Raw genomic sequence first — 24498 nt, forward strand, 5'->3', positions numbered from 1 at the left:
AGATGTAGTATTTTTGTGTTTGAAAAGGCTTTTGATAAGGTTCCCCCCACAGTAGATTGGTTAGCAAAATTAAAGTGCATGGTACATGGAATAATGAGTTGGCATGGATTAATGATTGACTAACAGACCGAAAACAGAGAGAAGGAATGAACGGGTCTTCCTCTTGTTCGCAGACTTGACTAGTGAGAGCACTGTAAGGATCAGTACTTGGGCCCAAGCTACTCACAATATATATCTTTGATTTTGAACATGGCAACAGAATGTAATATTTCTGTATTTGCAGATGATTCAATGATAAGAGGGAATGTGGTATGAAAGAGGAAGGTTCACCAGATTTGTTCCATGATAGCAGGACTGACCTATGAAAATATCGGTCCATTTTACTTTTCTGTATTTTTGAATGTGGACTAAAATGAGAAAAGAACCGTTTTAAAGATTAAAGATTGTGAAAAAGATTACAGCACTCTTTAAAAGCAGATTACCAACACTCATTGTAAGTGCTATTTACATTGCTGTTTGTTCAAGCAGCAGGGGGCTTGTTAACAAGCTGGGGTCGGGTGATATGTACAAAGGGAGATTCGGATGACAACAAGTAGCTGATTAGTCTGTGAAGTGATGACTAGTTGTCGATGGCAAAGGCCTTCCTACTGCCACAACTTGTGATTGGCTCCCAAACAGCTGAACAGCTTGTGGGTGTGAATTAGATAGGCAGAAGTCTTCTGAGAAGTAAGATGGTGAATGGTGTCCTTTTGTTTGCAGTGAAAAATACCTAAACCCTAAAAAGGCCGGTTTATTTTCACTCCCCAGTTGTCAGCTTTCAAAGAATGGGTCAGAGACGTTATAAATTGGGACAAGCAAGTGAAAATACTTAAAGAAGAAAGATTGAGGTTGTGTCTGCCTGCATTTGTGTGTAGGGGAGTTATAAGGGGCTTAGAGGTTTAGTGAGGAGAGTTGCATGTATTCATAATTGTTTACCTGTGGCCAGAATCTGTTTTTAATAAATAGATAAGTAAATTATTGTTACGTGAAGAAACCTGATCTAGGCTTTCTGTATACCTGGTTGTAAAAACACAGGTAATTTGGGACGTTTTTTAAACATTTATAAAGATCCTTAACACTTGAGATGACTTGGAAATGTTGCGTCTGATTTCCCAAGTGGGCAAACTGAATCTATATTCTCTAGATTTTTGATGAACGAGAGGTGACCTCATTGAAATCTACAAAATACTTAAAGGGATAGATAGGGTAAATGCAGGAAAATGTTTCCCCTCATTAGGAGTCTATGAACAGTAGCCACAACTCAAAAATAAGAGGAATTCTATTTAGACTGAGAGGGAAGAATTTTTTTTAACTCATAGGGTGATGACTCTTTGGAATTCTCTACTTCAGAAGGCTCTGGAAGCTAAGTCTTTGAGTGTATTTAAAGCAAAGAGGTTGATAAATTTCTGATTATTAATGATATAATTGATTATGGGGATAGTGTGGGTAAAATATCTTGAAGTATTCAATCAGCCATGGTTGTATTAAATGGTGGAGCAGGCTTGGGCTCAAAGGCCTACTCCTGTTCCTATGTTCCTCAGTGTTTTGACACTTCTGTTCTTTAGAAATGTGTAACATTGCCATAAATGAGATGTCCCATTGAATTGCCCTGTTACTACTCTTGGAACAATAAGAGCTGGACCAGCAACATTGGATGTCAATCTATAACAGGCCATAGAGACAGACTAATCCCATCTGACAGAACCATCATACTGCATTTATAATCCAGTCTGTACCTGTGTAGCATTTATTAGAAGGTGGACTACTAATAGTCTAGACCAAGGATGAAATCTTATGTTCCCTGCCTGGAGGCATGGTACATTTCTGTTATATGTGAACGTACCCTAAAAGTAGCTGGACTAAGCTATTCCTTCTCACTGTCATTTCTGATAAGTTTACCTTCACATGGTCAGCCATTCCTGCCTCAATGTTCATTTGCAAGATGCATACTTGAAGCATTAACTTATCTGTTCTTTGAACAGATGCTTTACTTTGCCCTAAAAGCCATTATTAACTGTTTCATCAATGTCCATCACCAAGAACAGCTTAGCAGCCCACAACTGACTGAGCTAGCCAAGTCTTCAAGGATATTGCTGCCATACTGGACTTGAGCAGCTGGTGAGAAAATAAAGACAAGAGAAAAATCCACCTTACCTCTTCCTCACTGTTCCACCAATCACAAGTACATTGATCCATGACTGTATTGGAGGAGTGGTCATAGCATAGTCTTCGTGGAGATAGGATCCCACCTTCACACTGAAGGATAATCGTTGTCATGTTGCATGGCACACCCACCATGGTATGTCAGATCGATTCAGTAGCTCATCCCTGATCATCAACAATGTATTATGGGCCACTGATAACAGCAGAGTTTACTAAAACATTATTATCAAATTAACCAACCCACCTTGGTTTATTAAGGAATACAATAGGACGTACTAGGAGCAGCACCAGCCAGACCTAAATTAACCTGCTAAAGCTACGAGAGGACTACATGCACACAAAATAATGGAAGCAGCATTCCGTGGGCAGGAATGAAATACTGCAGATGCTGTAAATCTGAAATAAAATCAGACAAGCTGGTTATGGGCAAACAGGCCTGGCAGCATCAGTTGTGAGAGAATCAGTTAAGTTTTAGGCTGTTGGCCTTCCCTTATAACAGTCTTGATGAAAGGCTTGACTTGTTGAGAATTTCCAGCATTTCCTTTATTTTGTTTACACTATAAACAGATGGAAGCAATCACACAACAATGGATCAGGTCAAAGCTTTGCATTCTGCCACTTCCAGTCACGGATATTAATAGACAATGAAACAATTAAGGGGACAAGGAAGCTTTGTGAGCATCCCCGTTCTTGATACTGACAGAACCCAATATACAGTGCGAAAGGCAAGCATTTAAAACCATCTTCAATCAGTAGCACCGAGTAGATGATCCATCTCGGCTTCCTCCTGAGGTACTCGGTATCACAGAAACCAGTCTTCATTCAGCCTGTAGCCCATTAGGTATCAATAAATGGATGGGCTTACTGGATATGGTATCGTCCATCGGCTCAGACAATATTCTGGCTAAAGTGCTGAAGACGTGGCCAGAAAAAGCTGAACCACCTGGCCAATCTGATGTAGTGCAGTAACAACACTAGCATCTTGCCAATAAAGTAGAAAATTGCCCAACTATGACCTGTCCACAAAATGAGAAACATACCTGATGTAACTTCAGGGCCATCTTAATTATCTGAACTACAAGCAGGGAGTATTTTGTTCAGATAATCGAATCCTCGGATAACACAGTATACCCACGCTCGGGGCCTTGAGATCTTGTTTGGATAATCCGAAATTCTGATAATCAATGTTCGGATAACCGAGGTTGCCCTGTAATTGACTTTCAAATCAGGCTATCCTTAATCATTAACAAAGTAATGCAGGAGCTCATCAACTATGCTAAGAAACAGTGCATAGCAATAAGCCCACAAATGTTCAGTTTAGGGACTGCTGCATGTACTCAGCTTCAGGTTTCATTATTCTTTGACGAAGTGCTTATCTCCAGTGTTGAGGTGAGAGCCACATTAAAGCAACATTTGACCTTGTGTGGCATCAGGAAGCCCAAGCAAAATTGAAGCCATTGGGAATCAGGGGAAAACTGACTCACAAAGGAAGCTGGTGGTGCTTTAGAGGGCCACTCATCTTAGACGAAGAATATCACTGCAAAGGTTCCTTCAATCTGTGTCCAAACCATCTTTACCACTGACCTTTTGCCCATCGTAAGGTTAAAAAGTGAATATGTCTATTGAAGATTATGCAATCTTCAGTTTCGTTCATGTCTTATAACGAAACAGGTCAGACCTGCATGCAACAAAACCTGGACAACTTTCAGGCATGGACTGATGATGGCAAGTGACATTCCTGCTGCAAAATTGCTAATAAATGAATATATCCAGCAAAGATCCAATTATCAACGCTGTTACCATTGTCAAAAATACCTCCAGCAGCATCCGGGACATTACGAACCCAAGTATAAACGTTAGAAACACATCATTTGGCTCTTCAAACCGGCTCAACCATTTCGATAAAATCATGGATGATCGGATTGTAGCCTCAAAACTACTTTCCTGGGATTCACTTGTCAATCAAGAATCTATCTAAATTGGCCTTGAAAGTATTTCATGTCCTAGCCCCACTGCTCTCTGAGAAAGAGAATTCCACAGACCGATCACTTCTAAGAGAAAACAAAATTGTCCACATCTCTGCCTTAAATGGGAGGCCCCTTCTTTTTAAAATCTCTTTCCGAGTTCTGGACTCTTACACAAAGGGAAACATCCTCTCAGGATATTTCAATAAGATTACCTCTTATTCTTCTAAACTCCAATGAATACATGTCTGATGTGTCCATCTTTTCCTCATAAACAACCATTTCATCCCAGAAATTAGTTGTTGAACCCTTTGTGAACTGCTTCTAATGCATTTATATATTTTTTCATGTAGGGATATCTAAACTATACACAATATTCCAAATGTGATCTCATCCATGCCATATCAAATTTGCAGCAAAACTTCTCTCCTTTTGTGTTCCATTTCCCTGCCAATAAACATACCACAGCATGGCTCAGTGGTTAGCACTGCTGCCTCACAGTGCAAGGAACCCGCGTTCGATTCCTGTCTCAGGTGACTGTGTGGAGTTTGCACATTCTCCCTGTGTCTGCGTGAGTTTCCTCCAGGTGCTTCGGTTTCCTCCCACAGTCAAAGATGTGCAGTGTTAGATGTGCTCAGAGTGTTAGGAGCATTAGTCAGGGGTAAATATAAAGTAGAGGAATGGGTCGGAGTGAGATACGCTTCGGAGGGTCGGTGTGGATTTGTTGGGTCGAAGGACCCGTTTCAATACTGTGGATAATCTAATCTAAATATTCCATTTGTGTCAAAGACTGGAAATCCAGAGGCAAATAATTTTCATCTTGACTGCTCAAAGTCTGTCCACCATTTATAAGGTGTGAATCGAGAGAATGATGGAATACTCTCCACTTGCCAGGATGCGTGAAACTTCAACAACACTCAAGAGGCTAGACAGAATCCAGGACCCCAAGATAGCTTAATCCTCTACCCACCCCTCTCTTTAAGCATTCACTAGTTTTTTTTTATTCATTCATGGGATGTGGGTGTCACTGGTTAGGCCAACATTTATTCCTTATCCCTAACTGCCCAGAGGACTTTTAAGAGTCAATCACATGGGTCTGGAATCACATGTAGACCAAACCAGGTAAGGATGACAGATTTCTACACTAATGGGTATTAGTGAAGCAGATGAGGTCTATATATGATAATCAATTGTGCTCACACAGTACCCATTATTCCAGAATTTTGTTGAATTCAAATTTCACCATCTGCTCTAGTCCATTTCCACAAGATTCGTTTTACCACACCGTCCCCATTCACAATAACATTAACGGTGTGCACATCAGCAACTTGCCAGATCTACTTTGACAGTATCTTGCAAACGCTGATCTAGATGGACAACAGTCACATGGGAATATCACCTGCAAGTTTCCTTTCAGGTCACACGCCATCCTGACTTGGATCTATAAAAGCCCATATAGTTGGGTCAAAATCCTTCCCTACTAGCACTATGGGTATACCTGTACTATATGGGTATACTATGGGTATACCTGCACTACAGTTCAAGAACTTTCTCCACCTGAGGAAGAACATTGTTGTGCCAAAAGTTGATAGGCTTGGAATGCACCACATGAAATGGTGATGAAAGCAAATACTATTGTGGCTCATCAAATTGAATTGAATAAGCACATAAAGGGAAAATATTTGCAGGGCCACGAGTAAAGGGTGGAAAAGGACAAGGTAAATTGTTCTTGTAGGCTCAATGGGCTATACCAAAACCATTCCATAGTTTGCCATTGCCATCCACATCCATGCAACAAAAACATGATTCTTGATAGCAAATGTCAACAGGTTATGTAGCTGATGATAGACTTTACAGCTGAGCTGAATCATGTATTTTTGAACCGAACATCTCTAGTAGGGGTTATAAGATAGTGGCTGGATGAAGGAATGTTGATTGACTTGCTGTTGGCATAGTGGTAATGTCACTTGGCTAATAATCCAGAACTCCAGGCTAATCCAATGGGCACATGGATTCGAATCCCACCATTGGCAAGCTTAGAATTTTAAAAAAGGTTTAGAATTAAATCTGTCTAATGGCAACCACTAGCAGGTTGACTGATGTCCTTTAGGGAAGGAAGTCTGCTGTCTTTACTAGACCTACATGTGACTCCAGATCCACATCAGTGTGGCTGACTGAACTGAAATGGCACTGGCAAGCCACTCAGATTAAGGGACAGTTAAAGGTGAGCAATAAATGCTGGCCCAGCCAACAATGCTCATGCCCCAAACATGAGTGAAAGAAAAAGTGTTGAAATATTTGCTTTTTCTGCAGATTCAATTAAGATTAGCTAACTCGAAGTGAACTGGAAAACCAGAAAGATACCTAATTGCAATGGTTTAGGTACTTAGTTGCTAAAGAACTGAACACTTAGGGAAGGCACCTTAACGTTACTCATTCACTGTCCATTATTATAAGTTATAATAGACAAGTAGACCATTAGTTTCAATAAAGATTCCTTGGTTACAAAAGAATTCTTGGGTATGGGGGGAGGGGAAGCAGGTCAATGCCTAGTGCTTTTGTCGCTGGGCAGTTACTTCAGGAAACTCAGCTCATGTTCTGGGGACACAGTTTCAAATCCAACTAAGGCCGGTTGGAATTTTAGGGCCTCTTGTGGTGCAATGGTAGTGTCCTTGCCTGTGAGCCAGGAGGCCTGGATTCAAGGACCTCCCTGCTGTGTCGGTGTATCAAAACATCTCTGAACAGGTTTAATTGGAAAATATCTATAAAAGAGTTCTTGGATGATGTGGCTATGTTGATAAGCTTGTCATGAGAATTCACCCCTTCCAATGATACCTGTGCTGCAGCCAGTCAGGGTCATTTACATTTGCTATGTGACAATATAATTAACACTTTAGAATATGAATGCTATATAAGAATTAGTTCAGTATTTTGATACTCTGTACAAGTAACAATTAGTGTCTCTTCCTGCCTGAATGAGGTAATTATCCTGATAGCCATGACAGACTAACAGGAAACTGGGAAAAACAGTCATTTTTTATGTTGCCTATTTATAAACTAGAATAATTTGAGTATTTATAAAAGTTTGTTTATTTTTCTGTTAAAATTAACTAACTCAATATAGATCTGTGACCTTCATAGTTTGTGACTCAGTACCACATCAATCTTTTTGCATTTAGACACAAATCAATCAAGAACCTGATGATTTGGAGATGCTGGTGTTAGACTATGGTGTACAAAGTTAAAAATCACACAACACCAGGTTATAGTCCAACAGGTTTAATTGGAAGCACTAGCTTTCAGAGCGCTGCTCCACCTGATGAAGGAGCAGTGCTCCGAAAGCTAGTGCTTCCAATTAAACCTGTTGGACTATAACCTGGTGTTGTGTGATTTTTAACTTTGAGAACCTGATGCACCTTTTCAGAGAATTGTTCTATCTTACGAATATACAACTTGCTCTCAGTACTGTGCATTGATTCAATAATGTCAGCAAATGTTCAGTTACTCTTTGTTGCACTCTTTGAAGGTGTTGGAAACCCATTTGGCTACATTGTCACTGCTCCTTTGGAATTTTCATTGGCTGAGGCACAGGCAGCTTGGGATTCAGAATTAATAGACAGTCATTGTGCTTGTGTTGCTTTCACACAGAAGAACTCCTGTAATTGATGTTGTTTAGTTTGTAGTTCCTGGTCTGTACTAGAGCTAATTGATAGACTAAATATGCTTACTAGCATCAAGCTGCAGCACAAAGGTCAGTTTGTGAAGAGATTTGATAAGTGCCCAATGTTCCTTTAGAATATCTTTGTTGAGAGCAATTGTGCTGTTAACCGTGAAATTTGTTTCATGTGTCATTATAAAGAGATCCAGTCCTGGGAGATATTAAGATATTGCTGGAGGAATTGTGCACACTATTGAGAATTACTTAAATGGTTTTTAAGCAAAGAGAAGCTGTTCAGATTTCTGTAATTCATTTCTAAGGAATTCAACTAGGGTTGCAAAAAGAATTGCTACAGTGTTTTGATAAGTGTTACTCTGATATATGACAACATTTTCCACTTCCTCTGTCTTTCTGAGTGTTGGCTTAACCTATCTAAATTTCAGTGTTCAGGTCAGTTTAAATGACCCAACGTACCCAGTATGTAGGATTGTCACTTGGCTTATAAATGGGAGTATAGATGAAAATGCTGGATGTTTGGGATCTTGCTGGCTACAAATGACAGCTGCATTTGTCAACATTGTAATAATGGTCACACTTAGAAATTAATTAATTGGTCCTAAAGTAGTTTTCAGTTTCTTGAAGATGTGGTGAAGTACTACAGATATGCAAGTTTTCTTTCTTTGTAGACAATTTGAGATTAGAATATATGTGATCAGTAATAGTTATAGAAGTCCAGATCCATGGTTTCAGGGTTTACAAAATTTGTTGCCCACATATGTGCCCAATACTTGCCCTAAGTGAAGGTCAGGGGGTGGAGTTTTCTTAACTTGGAGATTCTGTGTGTTAAAGTTAAAAATCACACAACACCAGGTTTTAACTTTGTCCATGCCAGTCCAACACCCGCACCTCCAAATCATTCAGTGTATTGTCAGACAGGAATGCCAACTCTGCTGGACATTTGGATAGTGGCAGGTTTCCATTTGCTTTACCATTGTTTGAATAAATTTCCGTGTTAATATTATTTATTATTCATGATGTCAGCCTTGGCTTGGCAATGGCACCACCATGCCTGAGTCAGAAGGTCATGGGTTCACGGTCTATTTTAAAGACTTGAGCCCATAATTTAGGATGACACTTCAGCGTAATCATGAGGGAGTGCTACACTCACTAACTGTAGTACCTTTTGAATTGAATGCTAAACCAAAGTTCTGTTTACTCATTCAAGCAGCTATGAGCGATTCCAAGGCATCATTCAAAGAAATTGTGGTGGTACTGTCATTGCTGTTTGTGGAACCTTGGTGTATAGGATTGGCTGCTTTGTTTCTCAGTAAAACAGCGCATTGGAGGAAAATACTTCATGTAGCAAGTCGTTTGATATGGAATGCATGACTCAAAAAGGTGGTGGAAGCAGATTTCAATTTTATCTTTCGAATAATAATTGGATGAGCATGTGCTAAATATTAACAGTGCTGAATACTTACAGGGCTAAGTGCTATTGATTGTTTTGTTAATTGACTGCAGCATTTTGGGACATTCAGAGGAATTGAAAGATGCAGTATAAAGTACTTTAAAATCCTTTTCAGGAGAGAAAGTAGTATCATGGGTTTTATCAAGGAATGGTGAGATGTGAGGTTTTAGCACCAGAGGCAGTTTTCATAATTTACGAGCATGGTCAGAGCAGATTGTCTTTTAGTGTTAATACACCAGTCTTCCCTACTCCCCTTTTTTTAACTGAAGGTGCTGAACAATGCTGGAGTACAGCCTCACAGACCCAACAATTAGATTCATTCTCCAGTTATCAGCAAGCTGACCACCTATAGTTGAGCTGAACCCTATCCTTGCATTCACACTGACACACCCACACACACACACAGTGGAGTTCTGATGGACCATTACCCATCTTAGCTCATGGCAATGGCAATAAATATACTGCTCCTTATTCTATGCAGTGAGATTAGCTAAATCAGCACTGATCTGTTACCTTTGTGTGTCTTAAGCACAAGTCTGCATCAGATGTTACCTTTGAGGGGAGTGATTGAAGACTTCCAATGGATGAATTAAAAATTGAAAATCTTAAGCAGGCCTCTGTGACCAGCTTTATATTCATTCCTGTTAATTGATAATTTGTCCACATTAGATCTGACCATGCATGCATCCTAAACTGCCACTCGTTCTAATGTCAATTGTTTATAATTTACAGAATTACTCCAGTTCACAACAACTAAAATAAGCCAGTGAAGAATACTTTTGAAGAAGAGTCATATGAGACTTGAAACCTGACTGTTTCTCATTCCATAGACGCTTCCAGACCTGCTGAGGTTCTCCATCATTTTTTGTTTTTATTTAAAATATGTTAGATCCTGAACAAACTTAAATTTGTAGGAAAAATCTGCAAGAAATTGTGCAACAATAGGTTACTGTTGGTGATCAATGTGGAGTCTGTAATGTCAGTAAAATGTAAGAAATTCAGAGCTTTTCAGAACAATGGTTATTTAAAAGCTAATTTTGATAAAGTAGTAAAATTGTACCTAACATTTGAAAATTGTGCAGTGTTGGATAATAAAACCTGGTCATCTTTTTGACTGTTTGATAAATCATCCTCCCCTGAGCTTTCATTTCATTGCTCAAGTTTTTCTAAGTAGCTAAGCCGGGCTAACATTTTAATAACTCATTTTCAAGTATGATGACAACCTTCCTAAAATGCATATAAAGTTTACTTAAAGAATTCAAAACAATCTATTTTCTCCCATTAACTACTCTTCAGAAAACAGTCAGACAGAGAACCTCATCCTGGATTTCTCCCAACAGAATTGGTTGCTAAGAAATTTGTGACAGTACCTGAGGACAACTTGCCTTCTCTGACTTCATCCAGCATTGTGACTCAGATAATTTCAGACATGATATTTAATGTCTAGCTGCTCTGTAAAGAGGCACATTAGTGTGCCACACAGCTGCACCACTTTGTTGTGTGGAATCTATTTGAGTAAATCCAGACTTCAGTTATACCTGGGTTAGATTCTGCAATATTCACTCGAGATATTCATCTTGCTCCCACAGCTTTCTGTCTGTTAAGTCAAAATAGCAGTCAGTCACATTGGCAGATTTGGGTAATTTGATGTTGGATTCTCTGCCCTAGGATACTCTGGGAAAAAAACAAAAGGAAAACTGAGTGACCCAAAGGAGCGTGGGAAGAACAGATCGAAGGACAGTATCGAGAAGAAAGGCAAGTTAAAGAGTGAAACGCGGTCCTTACTGAAGCAATTTGGTAAGTTATCTTGTGGTTTGATACCAAAGAAAATTAGAAACTACAACATACTGGCAATCCAGTGTTGTGTGTCTGGGAGCCAGGGTCTGTGCAAAGGGGAAGATGTTCTTTGTGCAGGAGATATTGTCAAACTCTTTTGTCGGGGGGGGAGGGTGTTGCTACAAAGCTTTCTTTCCCCAAAATGAGGAGGTATCTCAGATTCCTGGTAACCAATCTGCTCACTTCCCATATATTTTCTCAGCTATTCTGCCTGTGAGGCAGAATGCTCCAGGTTCAAAGCCCACTCCACAGCCATAGAAGGAAGCAACCACTGATGCGAGCAGGATAATGTGTATAAATGCCAGTAGTATGGGGAGAGGAGAGAGTCAGAGTCAGGAAGAGCATCATGCTGTAAAACACCTGCCAAATCCAAAAGTGCTGTTTGAAATGAGTGAAGAAAGGTCATCAACTAACATAATGATAACACCACATCATGTGGGAAAAGCCAAAAGGGAGAACACTCAATGACGTGAGATATTCTGAACGTTTGAACATTTATATAACACTGAGGTGATCTTTTAGTGTTGGATTAGCTGAACAGGCTCGTCGGGCTAAATTGCCTCCTCCTGTTCCTGTATTTAATTTTTAACTGTTAGTTTATCAATTTCATGAAATAAATTGCCCAGTTATGTGAGTTCTGGATTCAAATTCCCTAGAAACCAAAGCTGTTGTGTTTGAATCCGATCAGATCACTCCAGTGATCAAAGTGCTGTTGAGACCCAGTTCTGAGTTGCAGGAATAGAACCATTGTCAAGGGGCAAATTGTCAGTGTCTTGCAATGTCCTGCAGCCATTCTGCTTGATGTGCCCAAGGCTAAATGTGGACCAAACACAAAGTGGAGTTTAATGACTCATCTGCTCCAAAAGGAGTCAATTTCCAGAGGAACCAGGATAACTGGTCTGCTTCAAGCTCAGTAATGTTTGTCTGGAAGACGTTTTAAAGCCTTTCCTTGTACTTTGATGGAAGTTTTCCCAAACCCTATTTGAGAACTCCATTGAGCCCAACTGACAGCAAAGGAAGGTCAAATATCCTGAAATATCCCCGTGAACTCTCACCCAACTCCACTCATACTTTCTTGACATGGTGGAGTGGGTGAAAGATTTACAACTGGAATTTCCTGGAAGGGTTGCATGTCATTTTACCGTCCATGATTTGTTATTGCCCCAAGTGAATCCTAAAAACAGGTGTGTTTAGGTGATGTGAGAAGAGCAAATAGACAAAAAGATGCTCAAACCCAGTCTGCAAACTTGTGGCTTTTAACAGAGGCAGACAACCCACCCACCCTCATTTTGACAAGATTGCATCCCTCAGATTTAACATTGCCTAGCTAGGTTTCTCATGCCTTGGGAAACTCAAATGGCAAAATGAAGGCATAGTCAGTTGAATGGAAAAGGTATGAGTCTTTCAGGCACTGCTTAAATGAGCAAATGGTATCAGGAATAATTGCCCTTCCCTTCCCCAGGTGATATACTGTACACAATGATTCTGCTCTCTCCTCAGTCATTGGAGTCCCTTTCTGTAATCTATCAGGAGCTAAAATCTCCATCAAGTACCCAATACCCCTCTTAACCCCATCCCAAAATCCCTTCTCCATAGCCACCCCCAAAGGTTTCTTTCTCTCTCTGTCCTCTATGCCCCCCAGGCTATGCTGCAGATCTACACATTGCATCTGGTCACAACCAGGTCCTCCCTGGCCACCAAAAATCTGAATGGTTTCTAAAAGTGTTAGTTAACAACAACTGTTTACATTTATTTAAAATCCTTTTATGTAAATCTACCAAGGTGTTCCATGGCAGCAATACCAAACAAAACCTGACACTGATCCATGTACAGTTTTCAGGATAGAGGAACTGAAGGTTGGCCTTAATACGTAAGTTTTGAGGAGCACCTGAAAGGAAGCTGAGAGCAGCTCAGAAGGTATAAGTTCTGTGATGCTTAATTAGAGTCATAGAGATGTTCAGCACGGAAACAGATCCTTCAGTGAACTTATCCATGCCAGCCAGATATCCTAATCTAGTTTTTTGAAGAAGTAACTAAGAGGATTGATGCGGGCAGAGTGTAGATGTGATCTATATGGACTTCAGTAAGGCGTTCGACAAGGTTCCCCATGGGAGACTGGTTAGCAAGGTTAGATCTCATGGAATACAGGGAGACCTAGCCAGTTGGATACAGAACTAGCTCAAAGGTAGAAGACAGAGGGTGGTTGTGGAGGGTCATTTTTCAGACTGGAGGCCTGTGACCAGTGGAGTGGCACAAGGATCGGTGTTGGGTCCTCTACCTTTTGTCATTGACATAAATGATTTGGATGCGAGCATAAGAGGTACAGTTAGTAAGTTTGCAGATAACACCAAAATTGGAGGTGTAGTGGACAGCGAAGGAGATTACCTCAGATTACAACAGGATCTTGATCATATGGGCCAATGGGCTGAGAAGTGGCAGATGAAGTTTAATTCAGATAAATGCGAGTGCTGCATTTTGGGAAATCAAATCTTAGCAGAACTTATACACTTAATGGTAAGGTCCTAGGGAGTGTTGCTGAACAAAGAGACCTTGGAGTACAGGTTCATAGCTTCTTGAAAGTGGAGTTGTAGGCAGATAGGATAGTGAAGGCGGTGTTTGGTATGCTTTCTTTTATTGGTCAGAGTATTGAGTACAGGAGTTGGGAGGTCATGTTGCAGCTGTACAGGACATTGGTTAGGCCACTGTTGGAATATTGCGTGCAATTCTGGTCTCCTTCCTGTCGGAAAAATGTTGTGAAACTTGAAAGGGTTCAGGAAAGATTTACAAGGATGTTGCCAGGGTTGGAGGATTTGAGCTATAGAGAGAGGCTGAACAGGCTGGGGCTGTTTTCCCTGGAGCGTCGGAGGCTGAGGGGTGACCCCATGGAGGTTTACAAAATTATGAGGGGCATGGATAGGATAAATAGACAAAGTCTTTTCCCTGGGGTCAGGGAGCCCAGAACTAGAGGGCATAGGTTTAGGGTGAGAGGGGAAAGATATAAAAGAGACCTAAGGGGAAACTTTTTCACACAGAGGGTGGTACGTGTATGGAATGAGCTGCCAGAGGAAGTGGTGGAGACTGGTACAATTTCAACATTTAAAAAACATCTGGATGGGTATATGAATAGGAAGGGTTTGGAGGGATATGGGCCGGGTGCTGGCAGGTGGGACTAGATTGGGTTGGGATATCTGGTCAGCATGGACGGGTTGGACAAAAGGGTCTGTTTCCATGCTGTACATCTCTATGACTATAACTCCAATCTAGTCCCATTTACCTGCACTTGGCCCATATTCCTCTAAACCCTTCCTATTCATACACCCATCCCGGTGCCTTTTAAATGCTGTGATTGTACTAGCCTCCACCACTTCCTCTGGCAGCTCATTTCATACATGTACAACCCTCTGCATGAAAAAGTTGCCCCTTAGGTCCCTTTTATATCTTGCCCCTCTTCTAAACCTATGCCCTCTAGTTCTGGACTCCCCCAACCCAGGAAAAAGACATTTTCTATTTACCCTATCCATGCCCCTCATGATTTTATAAACCCCTATAAGGTCACCCCTCAGCCTCCGACACTGCAGAGAAAACAGCCCCAGCCTATTCAGCCTCTTCCTTTAGCTTAAATCCTCCAATCCTGGCAACATCGTTGTAAATCTTTTCTGAACCCTTTCAAGTTTCACAACAAGGAGACCAGAATTGCAGACAATATTCCAAAAGTAGCCTAACCAATGTCATGTACAGCCGTAATATGACCTCCCAACTCCTATACTCAGTGCTCTGACCAATAAAGGAAAACATAACAAATGCCTTCTTCACTATCTTGTCTACCTGTGACTCTACTTCCAAGGAACTATGAACCTGCACTCCAAGGTCCCTTTGTTCAACAAGACTCCCTAGAGGCTCACCATTAAGCCCTACTCTGGAGTGCTTTTCCAAAATGCAGCGCCTCACGTTTATCTAAATTAAACTCCATCATCCACTCCTCAAACCATAGGCCCATCTGATTCCCCAAAGCTGATATACCATTTACAAGCACGAGTCAGGAGTGTGACAGAGTACTCTCCACTTGCCTGTTTGAGTGCTCCAACAACAGTCAAGAAGCTTGACACCATCAAGACAAAGCAGCTAATTTCATCAACACCCATTCACCGTCTTCAACATTCACTCATTCCCAGTGCCGACGCACAGCGGTAGCTATGTGTAACATCTACAAGAGGCACTTGCAGTGACCTACTCAGGCTTCTCTGATACCTTGCAAACCCATGGGCTCCACCACCTCGAAGGACAAGGACAAGAGCAACAGGTACATGGGAACACCCTCATTTGCAAGATCCCTTCCAAGCCACACACCATTATGATTTAAAACTAGATCACCACTCCTTTACAGATGCTGGATGAGAATTCTAGAACTCTGTCCCTATTACCAAATACTGGATTAGTGGTGCTGGAAGAGCACAGCAGTTCAGGCAGCGTCCAACGAGCAGCGAAATCGACGTTTTGGGCAAAAGCCCTTTTATTCCTGATGAAGGGCTTTTGCCCGAAACATCGATTTCGCTGCTCGTTGGATGCTGCCTGAACTGCTGTGCTCTTCCAGCACCACTAATCCAGTATTTGCTTTCCAGCATCTGCAGTCATTGTTTTTACCCTATTACCAAATGCCTATGGACCACTACAGTTCAAGAAGGCAGCTCATCACCGCATTCCCAAGGGTACTTAAGGATATCCAATCTTTAATAAAATTAAATAAAAGAAAAATTGAAGGAAATGATCAGAGAGTATCAGAGAGATTCCAAGAGTGTAAAACCCCAGAGATTAGGCCCTTGGCAATTGAAAGTGTAACTAGCCAGTGGTGCACTTTAGAATTAGGGATGATCAAGAAGTCAGAGTTAAATGAGCAAAGATTCTGAGAGGGTTTTGGGACTGGAGGAAGTTACAGATATAAGAAGAGTGATAACGAAAGATGAGGTTATGGAGCAGTTTGTAAACCAGAATGAGAATGTTAAAAACAATTTGTGGCTTCACCGGCAACCAATGCAAGTCAGCAAACACTTAGCCTGTAGCTAAATAGGAATTGCTGCAATTTACAAACTAGCCAGTCAAATTTTGGATGGACCTCAGGTGTACACAGGGTGAAAGATGGGAGACCAGCCGAGAATGCATTAATATAGTCAAGTATAGTGGTAACAAAGACGTGGATGAAGGTTTCAACATCAGATGAGCTGAGGTCGGGTCGGAGACCGCCAGTACTATGTAGGGTAGAAATAGGTGGTTTTAAAGAAAGTACGGGGTTTTGTCTTAAAACTGATATTTCAGTAAAAGGTATTAGAGAGCTAGTTAAACTAAATGAATTGTGTCTAGGATGAGAAAAGAATCAGAAATGGGTATAATTCATAGGTTCCGCCATAGGTTGAAAAATATTATTTAAGTAATAAATGCTAAAATATTGGGGCGGCACGGTGGCTCAGTGGCACTGCTACCTCACAGCACTAGGGACCCGGGTTCGATTCCAGCCTCAGCTGACTGTCTGTGTGGAGTTTGCACATTCTCCCCGTGTCTGTGTGGGTTTCCTCCGGGTGCTCCGGTTTCCTCCCACAGTCCAAAGATGTGCAGGTTAGGTGAATTGGTCATGCTAAATTGCCCATAGTGATAGATGCATTCGTTAGGGGGGGGATGGGTGTAGGTGGGTTATTCTTCGGAGGGTCGGTGTGGACTAGTTGGGCCAAAGGGCCTGTTTCCACGGTGTAGGAAATTTAATCTTTAATCTAATCCTATCGTGCAGTGCAAAAGGTGATAAATTTCTTTCTATTTGATTGATCAACATGAAACTTAGAAGAAAGGGATTAGGCAAAAGGAAATCATAGACTAGTTAAAATCGCTCAAAACTGAAGAACTGTTATCAACAATGAAACAGAATTTGTTCATGTCCAGGGATGCTGTATTTAAATTATAATGCATTAGTGAAACAGTACTTCCATTCATCTTTATTTGTCATAAACGTGCCAAGGGACATTGGACCGTGAAGAGAATCCTAATGCATGTACCTTAGATTTCTAATCATAGGAAGAAAATCAAGGTGATCAGACACTTCTAGACTGGAGGGAAAAAGGTAAATCATTCAGAGAAGTTACTATGTGTTTCCTATAATTGATGCTGGATGGAGGCAAAACAAAGCTCCATTGACGTTTCCAAGGGAAAAGAAGTAATTAATCTGATACATATACAGAATAAAGCTTTCTCTCCTCAACTTTAACAGAAAAGCATCTTTTACTGCAGCAGCTTGATAGTTTTGTTGTCCATTTACCAACTACCCATCCTTGTAACCTCTTGTTATGACCAGGTGGATGCATCTGCTGCTTTTTAACCCCATCCTGAGACCACAACGGAGATTGTTAATGCTTTTCAGCATGTAGCTACTTCATACTTCAATTAAAGTGCAGTCACTAGATCAGAATTAAGGAGCCAATTTCAAAGTTTTCTTGAGTGAAAGAAAGAAGAATTTTATTATTTACTAACTCCAAGAAAAATAATAAAACATGATATCAAGCACCCATTCAAGCACAATATAAAGCTTAAGAAACTAGAGTGTCTGATATAAGAAGAAGTTATAGAATGTGCAGTTTAATAGGTTGTGAGAGTCTTTCTGTTAGGTTAGTTGAACCTGAGACCACAGCTGTTTAGTTAATAGTTTGCCGAGTCAGCAGTGGCAAAATTTGTAGAATCTTTGAATTCTCAGTGAATATTTCTCTGACTTGTTTTATCACCAGTGCTTACTTTTGAGATGTTGAGAACGAAACAGGGAAAGAGAGAGAGAGCTATAGGCCTTGCTATTAGCACTCTGTTCACTTTCTCTCTGCTACTCTACCAAGCAGCAACTGCAAAATGGTTCTTTTATATATTCCCACATCTGGCCTGATTGGCATTCCAAGATGGAGAGTTGCAAGCAACCTCCTTTGTCAGATATTTGTAACTTACCGTACAAATACACATTAAAACAGGAAATGGGATTTTATTGATATTGGACTCTTTGGATAAAATTTAAGTTCAAATGATTTTGTTTAAACCACAGTGGCTTCTAGAACTTGTCTCAGTCTGTGGATAGGTGTTCATTGCAACCATTTCTAGTCCATGTTTCTTTATTTCTAAAGGCCATCACAGTCCAAGAATATGGGATAGGCCATTTAGGATTGCAAAGAGAAGGAATTTCTTCACCCAAAGAGTAGTGAGCCTGTAAAATTTTCTGCCACACAAAGCCATTGAGGCTAAAGTATTGAATGTTTTCAAAAAGGAGTTAGATATAGTTCTCAGGGCTAAAGGGATAAGGAGGGAACAGGGTACTGAGTTGAATGATCAACAATGATTGCACTGAATGACAGAACAGGCTCAAAGTGTAAAATGGCTTACTCCTGTTCCTTTTTTTCAAAATGTGTCAATGTTTCTTAGTCCATAGCAGTCTAGGGAATGAAAATAAACATAATTCAAATTGAAAATTTACAGTCCAACATTTTACTATGATCGTGACAGTCTGTTGAGAATTCCCAATGTAAACCAGGCCAGGGGCGGTTTTCACAAGCAACTGAGTTGAGAATGTTAAAACTTAAATTGGGTGAAGTGCCTCACAGACAACAGGAATTGGGGTCACATTTATCTGATTAATTTGGGTAGGAAGTTAAGAATTGTGAAGGCAACTTACTATTCTTTCTCTCTCTTCAAGTAGCATCCTCATTGTTAATGGTTTCTGGTCACCATTAAAGCCGTAGCACTATATTGGGCAAAACTTAAGGAAGTAGCCTTGAGCCTAGTGGTGATTGAAGTCACACCATTGAATTATTCAGCACCACAATTATCCAGCTGGCCATTTGAGCAAACTGGCCCAAATGGGCATCATGACCCCAAATCACCATTCAGCATTACATTGGGAACTCATATATATCTATTAAGATTCTTATTCAGAGCACCAACATGATATTTTTAGCAGCTTCTTCCCCTCTTGCCCTCCCTGGTTCTCTTTCTCCAAGATCACTGGTATCTTGTCCAGTTGACTGTAATTCACTTATGAATGTGAACAGTGACCGTGAACAGTGAAATTTGGCAAATGTTTGGCCATGGGGTGGAATCTGAAAATCACAAGGTGACAATCAAGAATGAAAGGCCAGTGGATCTGAATTTCCCTCCCAGCTGCCTATCGCAGTGATGTGAAGTCACTGGTTGGATTTTCACTATCCAGGGGTGTGATTCATCTGAGGAAACCTCCTGTGTCAGCACACCTAATTCACTTTAAAAAACCCGATTATGTGGAATCTGAGCTTCAAAAGGTTGAGGTGGGAAAGATGCCAGATGGTCCCAGATGCATAGGATAGGCAACCACAGGAGTGGGCAAGGCTGAGATAAGTTTGATCAAAGATTCCATCTCAGTTCACTGAGACTTCATTGCAATTTTATTAGAATTGACTTAGTCATGCTTTCATCTCTCCCTACCCACTTCCCATTGCCCTCCATGATACCTCCATAAGCATTTATCCAGTAGGAACTCTGTCCGGAACAAAAGAGCCATGCAATAACAATGGTAATTGTTCAAATTCTGAAACAAAAAAAATTAGAAATACTGCTTTGAAAAATAAAACTGCTGGTTGTGAAGCCTATAAAAGCGTAATTCAAACAGGGTCATGAAAGCAACAGAACCTTTCCCCACTTCACACCTCTTAAATCTTGTAAAAGTTAACATATGGACATGGACCGGAGAAAGACTCATTATAACCTAATAAAGTTGTCAATCAAGCAAACACCTCAACTTTGGTTTGATCAAACATAACCCCTGTTGAGCTACGTATTTTAAAGTTTCAGAGCTCAGGTAGGGATTCAGAATGAATCCGTGTGGAGAAGCATGGATGGTGGATTATTTCTGCTTGTACTCTCCTCATTTTTCAAGTTATATAAAAAGTTTCTTCTGAATTTCCTGTTAAATGTTTTGGTGAGTGTAATGTGGTAATGTTCCCTAGTTAGTCCTGACAAACAGAAACAAACATTCTTTCCTTATTCACTCTATCAAAACATTTTATAATTTTAAAATTTTCCATTGGATCACCCTTCAGATTTATTTTCGATAATGAAAGCACACCCAGCATTCCATTCCTTTCCTGACATGTATTCTCAAGCATTACTGGTATCATGCTTATAAATCTTCTATACACACTCTACAATATGTCTAAATAATTTTATTACATGACAACCACAACTGCACATATTGCTCTAAGTATAATCTAACTAAAGTTTTGCACAAATCTCCGTCTTAAAAATTCTACACCTCTGGAAATAAGCCAGGATGCTTTTTTTTCACCTTGCTAACCTGTAGTCCTTTCCTGAAATTGCACTGAAGAGAATTTTTACAATCTTGTTTTGCTTGAGTTTAGAATAGTTTTAAAATCTGGAGTTTTCTTGTGTCGAGGGACAAGTGGGTCTGCCCACTAGAGTCGGAGAGGTCTCCACAGAACAGCAGCAAAACTTGTGCTACGTTGTAACTGCAGGAAGGTGCAGCTCCATGCGAGGTCAGAGTATAGCTGTCCTCACCACAAACACATAGCTGAAGCACCTATCCAAACAACTGATGGTCGAACTGAGGAAATACCAAGCAATCTGGAACCTCACCCACCCCCAGTGTCTAAACCACTTCCCAGGAGGGGAAGGCAGGCCAGCAGGAAGGAAATAAGCGAGCGGCAGATACACATGACAGCAGCTCCAAGTGTCAAGGCCAGTACAAGTGAGATTTTCACATAAAGGTTTATACAGGAGAGGCACAGACACTGCACCTTTAGAGCCAACCAAACAAGTCAGTCGTGGAAATTGTTACAGCAATTTTACGTGCCCACAGACTGCTTTGATGCTCCCAAACATCTGCTATGAGTAGACAGGAATTTCAGATTGTGAGCCAAAACAAATTCCGAAGGGTAAAAACGCATTTTAGAAAAAGAACATTGCTTCCAGCACTGACTTCACATAATGGAAGTGGGGACAGTTTGGTAGGAAGTTTTAAACGCAGTGGCTGAAACTCAGACAGGGCTAAGTCATTCAGTGCATAAAGCCATTAGCATTACAAAACAATCTGGTGCGAACTGCATTGTTGTGGCTACTATATCAATACCCTGTGGGAAATCACATTATTTTCCTCTTTCCCTTTTGTAAAGGATTACGAACATATAATTTAAAAGTAGGCCATTCAGCCCTTCGAAACGGCTCTGACTTTAATTAAGGTCATGGCTGATTCACATTCCTGCCTATGATAACCTTTCATCTGTTGCTTAACAAGTATCTGAGCTACTTCTGCCTGAAGAGTATTCCAGGACTCTGCTTCCATCATGGTTTCAGAAAGAGAGTTCCAGAGGCTCTCAACCCTCAGAAAACAAATAGTCTATTCTCTGCTTTAAATAAGCCACCACTGTTTTTTCGAATAGGACACCCTAGCTCTGTGTTCTGCCATAACAGGTAAAATCCTCTTCATCTCACCTGTCAAGACCCCTCTTACATATTTTGATTAAGTTAGCTTTTAATTTTATAAACCCCCATGGTTACAGCTCAGTCTGTCCAAGCTTCCCTCGTAAGACAACCTGCCTCATTCCAGATATTAGATTATTAAATCTTCTCTGAACTGCCTCTGCATTTACATCATTCCTCATAAGATGTACTCAGTAGAGATGTGGTCTTTTCAGGGCTCTGTATAACTGCAGCAGAACAGCCCTCTTTTGTATTCATTGTCCCACTCGATAAATAATAATAATCCATGAGGTTTCCTAATTATTTGCTGTATCCCATACTGACCAATCGTGATTCGTGCACAAGAACATCCAGATCCCTCCATATCCCAAAGCTGTGCACTCTCTCATCATTTCAATAACATACTTTTCTTTCAATTCTGCCAAACTGTTCAAATTCACATTTTCTCCATTATACATCATTTTGCCAAAGATAGTGAAATGTGCCAGTATCTTACTGAAAACAAAATAGAGTCATAGAATCATAGAGATGCTCAGCATGGAAACAGACCCTTCAGTCCAACGCGTTCATACCGACTAGATATCCTAACTACTCTAGTCCCACCTGCCAGCACCCAGCCCATATCCCTCCAAACCCTTCCTATTCATATACCCATCCAGATGCCTTTTAAATGTTGCAATTGCACTAGCCTCCACCACTTCCTCTGGCAGCTCATTCCATACATATAACACCCTCTGTGTGAAAATGTTGCCCCTCACGTCTCTTTTACATCTTTCCCCTCTCACCCTAAACCTATGCCCTCTAGTTCTGCACTCCCCCACCCCAAGGAAGAGACTTTGTCCATTTATCGTATCCATGCCCCTCATGATTTAATAAGCCTCTATAAGGTCACCCCTCAGCCTCCAACGCTCCGGGGAAAACAGCCCCAGCCTGTTCAGCCTCTCTCTATAGCTCAAATCCTCCAACCCTGGCAACAATCTTGTACATCTTTTCTGAGCCCTTTCAAGTTTCACAACGTCTTCCGATAGGAAGGAGACCAGAATTGCTCGCAATATTCCAAAAGTGGCCTAACCAATGTCCTGTACAGCCACAATATGACCTCCCAACCCCTGTACTCAGTACTCTGACCAATAAAGGAAAGCATACCAAACACCTTCTTCACTATCTTATATACCTGCGACTCCACTTTCAAGGAGCTGAGAACCTGCACTCCAAAGTCTCTTTGTTCAGCAATACTCCCTAGGACCTTACCATTAAGTGTATAAATTCTGCTAAGATTTGCTTTCCCAAAATGCAGCACCTCGCATTTATCTGAATTAAACTCCATCTGCCACTTCTCAGCCCATTGGCCCATCAGATCAAGATCCTGTTGTAATCTGAGGTAACCCTCTTCGCTGTCCACTACACCTCCAATTTTGGTGTCATCTGCAAACTTACTAACTATAACTCTTATATAATTTATATAAACGACGAAAAATAGTGGACTCAGCACTGATCCTTGTGGCATTCTACTGGCAACAGGCTGAAAAACAACCCTCCACCACCACCCTCTGTCTTCTACCCTTCAGCCAGTTCAGTATCCAGTAGCTAGTTCTCCCTGTATTCTGTGAGATCTAACCTTGCTCACAGTCTCCCATGGGGAACCTTGTTGAATGCCTTACTGAAATCCATGTAGATCACGTCCACCGTTCTGCCCTCATCAATCCTCTTTGTTACTTATTGAAAAAACTCAATCAAGTTTGTGAGATATGATTTCCCACACACAAAACCATGTTGACTATCCCTAATCAGTCCTTGCCTTTCCAAATACATGTACATCCAATCCCTCAGGATTCCCTCCAACAACCTGCCCACCACCAACATCAGACTCACTGGTCTATAGTTCCCTGGCTTGTCCTTACCACCCTTCTTAAACAGTGACACCATGTTAGTCAACCTCCAGTCTTCTGGCACCTCACCTGTGACTATCGATGATACAAAAATCTCAGCGCGCGGCCTAGCAATCACTTCCTAGCTTCCCACAGAATTCTCGGGACACTTAATCCGGTCCTGTGTTTCAAGACATCCAGCACTTCCTCCTCTGTAATGTGGACATTTTTCAAGATATCACCATCTATTTCCCTACATTCTGTATCTTCCATGCCCTTTGCCCAGTAAATACTGATGCAAAATACTCATTTAATATCTCCCCCATCTCCTGTGGCACAACACAAAGGCCGCCTTGCTGATCTTTGAGGGGCTCTATTCTCTCCCTAGTTACCCTTTTGTCTTTAATGTATTTGTAAAAACCCTTTGGATTCTCTTTAACTCTATTTGCCAAAGCTATCTCATGTCCCCATTCTGCCCTCCTGCTTTCCCTCTTAAGTACAGAGGAATCTCGATTATCCAAATACCAATTATCCGAAAATCGGATTATCCAAAGGAGAGCTCGAGGCCCCGATAGAAACATTATATCAAAGATGTGTTTCCAACACTGATCCCGTCTTTTGTTTACAGTGATTAAACAGGCATTGTCTCCAAGTGACTGACCTCCCGCCCTCACTTCCCACACTTTCGCTGGAGTTCTACAAAGAGGTATACCCTCACCCCCTCCTCTTCCCCAGATAGTCTGACCAACATTGCCCTGTTCAGTGCAAAGGTGGAACGTGTCAAAAAGTTGCAGTAAAAGTTTGTGTGTGTGGCTGTGTGTGTGGGTGTGGAGACTTACCCCACAAAGGCAGCTGCAGCAGCAGTCTTATTGTTGGTGTCCAGTCTGGCTGCCCTGGAGAGGGGGCGGGGCAGTGCTGTATGGGGATGGGGGTAGCGGGCAGGGGGCTGTGTTGGACAGGGGCGGTCAGGGGGGCAGTATTGGAGGTGCAGGCAGGGGGAGGTGTTGGACGGTTGGGTGG

General features: G+C 41.2%; 1 protein-coding gene across 7 annotated transcripts in view; it reads left to right on the forward strand.

Moving 5' to 3' along the window:
* jade2 (jade family PHD finger 2) overlaps positions 1 to 24498 on the forward strand; it is a 220699-nt gene that overhangs the window by 183129 nt on the left and 13072 nt on the right. For 6 of the 7 annotated variants that reach the window (XM_072590651.1, XM_072590653.1, XM_072590652.1 and 3 more), the window contains one exon: positions 10961 to 11089. In XM_072590651.1, the coding sequence (XP_072446752.1) occupies positions 10961 to 11089 (129 nt within the window). The remainder of the gene's footprint in view (positions 1 to 10960; positions 11090 to 24498) is intronic. The other variant, XM_072590658.1, reaches the window with a different exon arrangement.

This window comes from Chiloscyllium punctatum, chromosome 20, assembly GCF_047496795.1.
Source record: "Chiloscyllium punctatum isolate Juve2018m chromosome 20, sChiPun1.3, whole genome shotgun sequence".
NCBI lineage: Eukaryota > Metazoa > Chordata > Chondrichthyes > Orectolobiformes > Hemiscylliidae > Chiloscyllium > Chiloscyllium punctatum.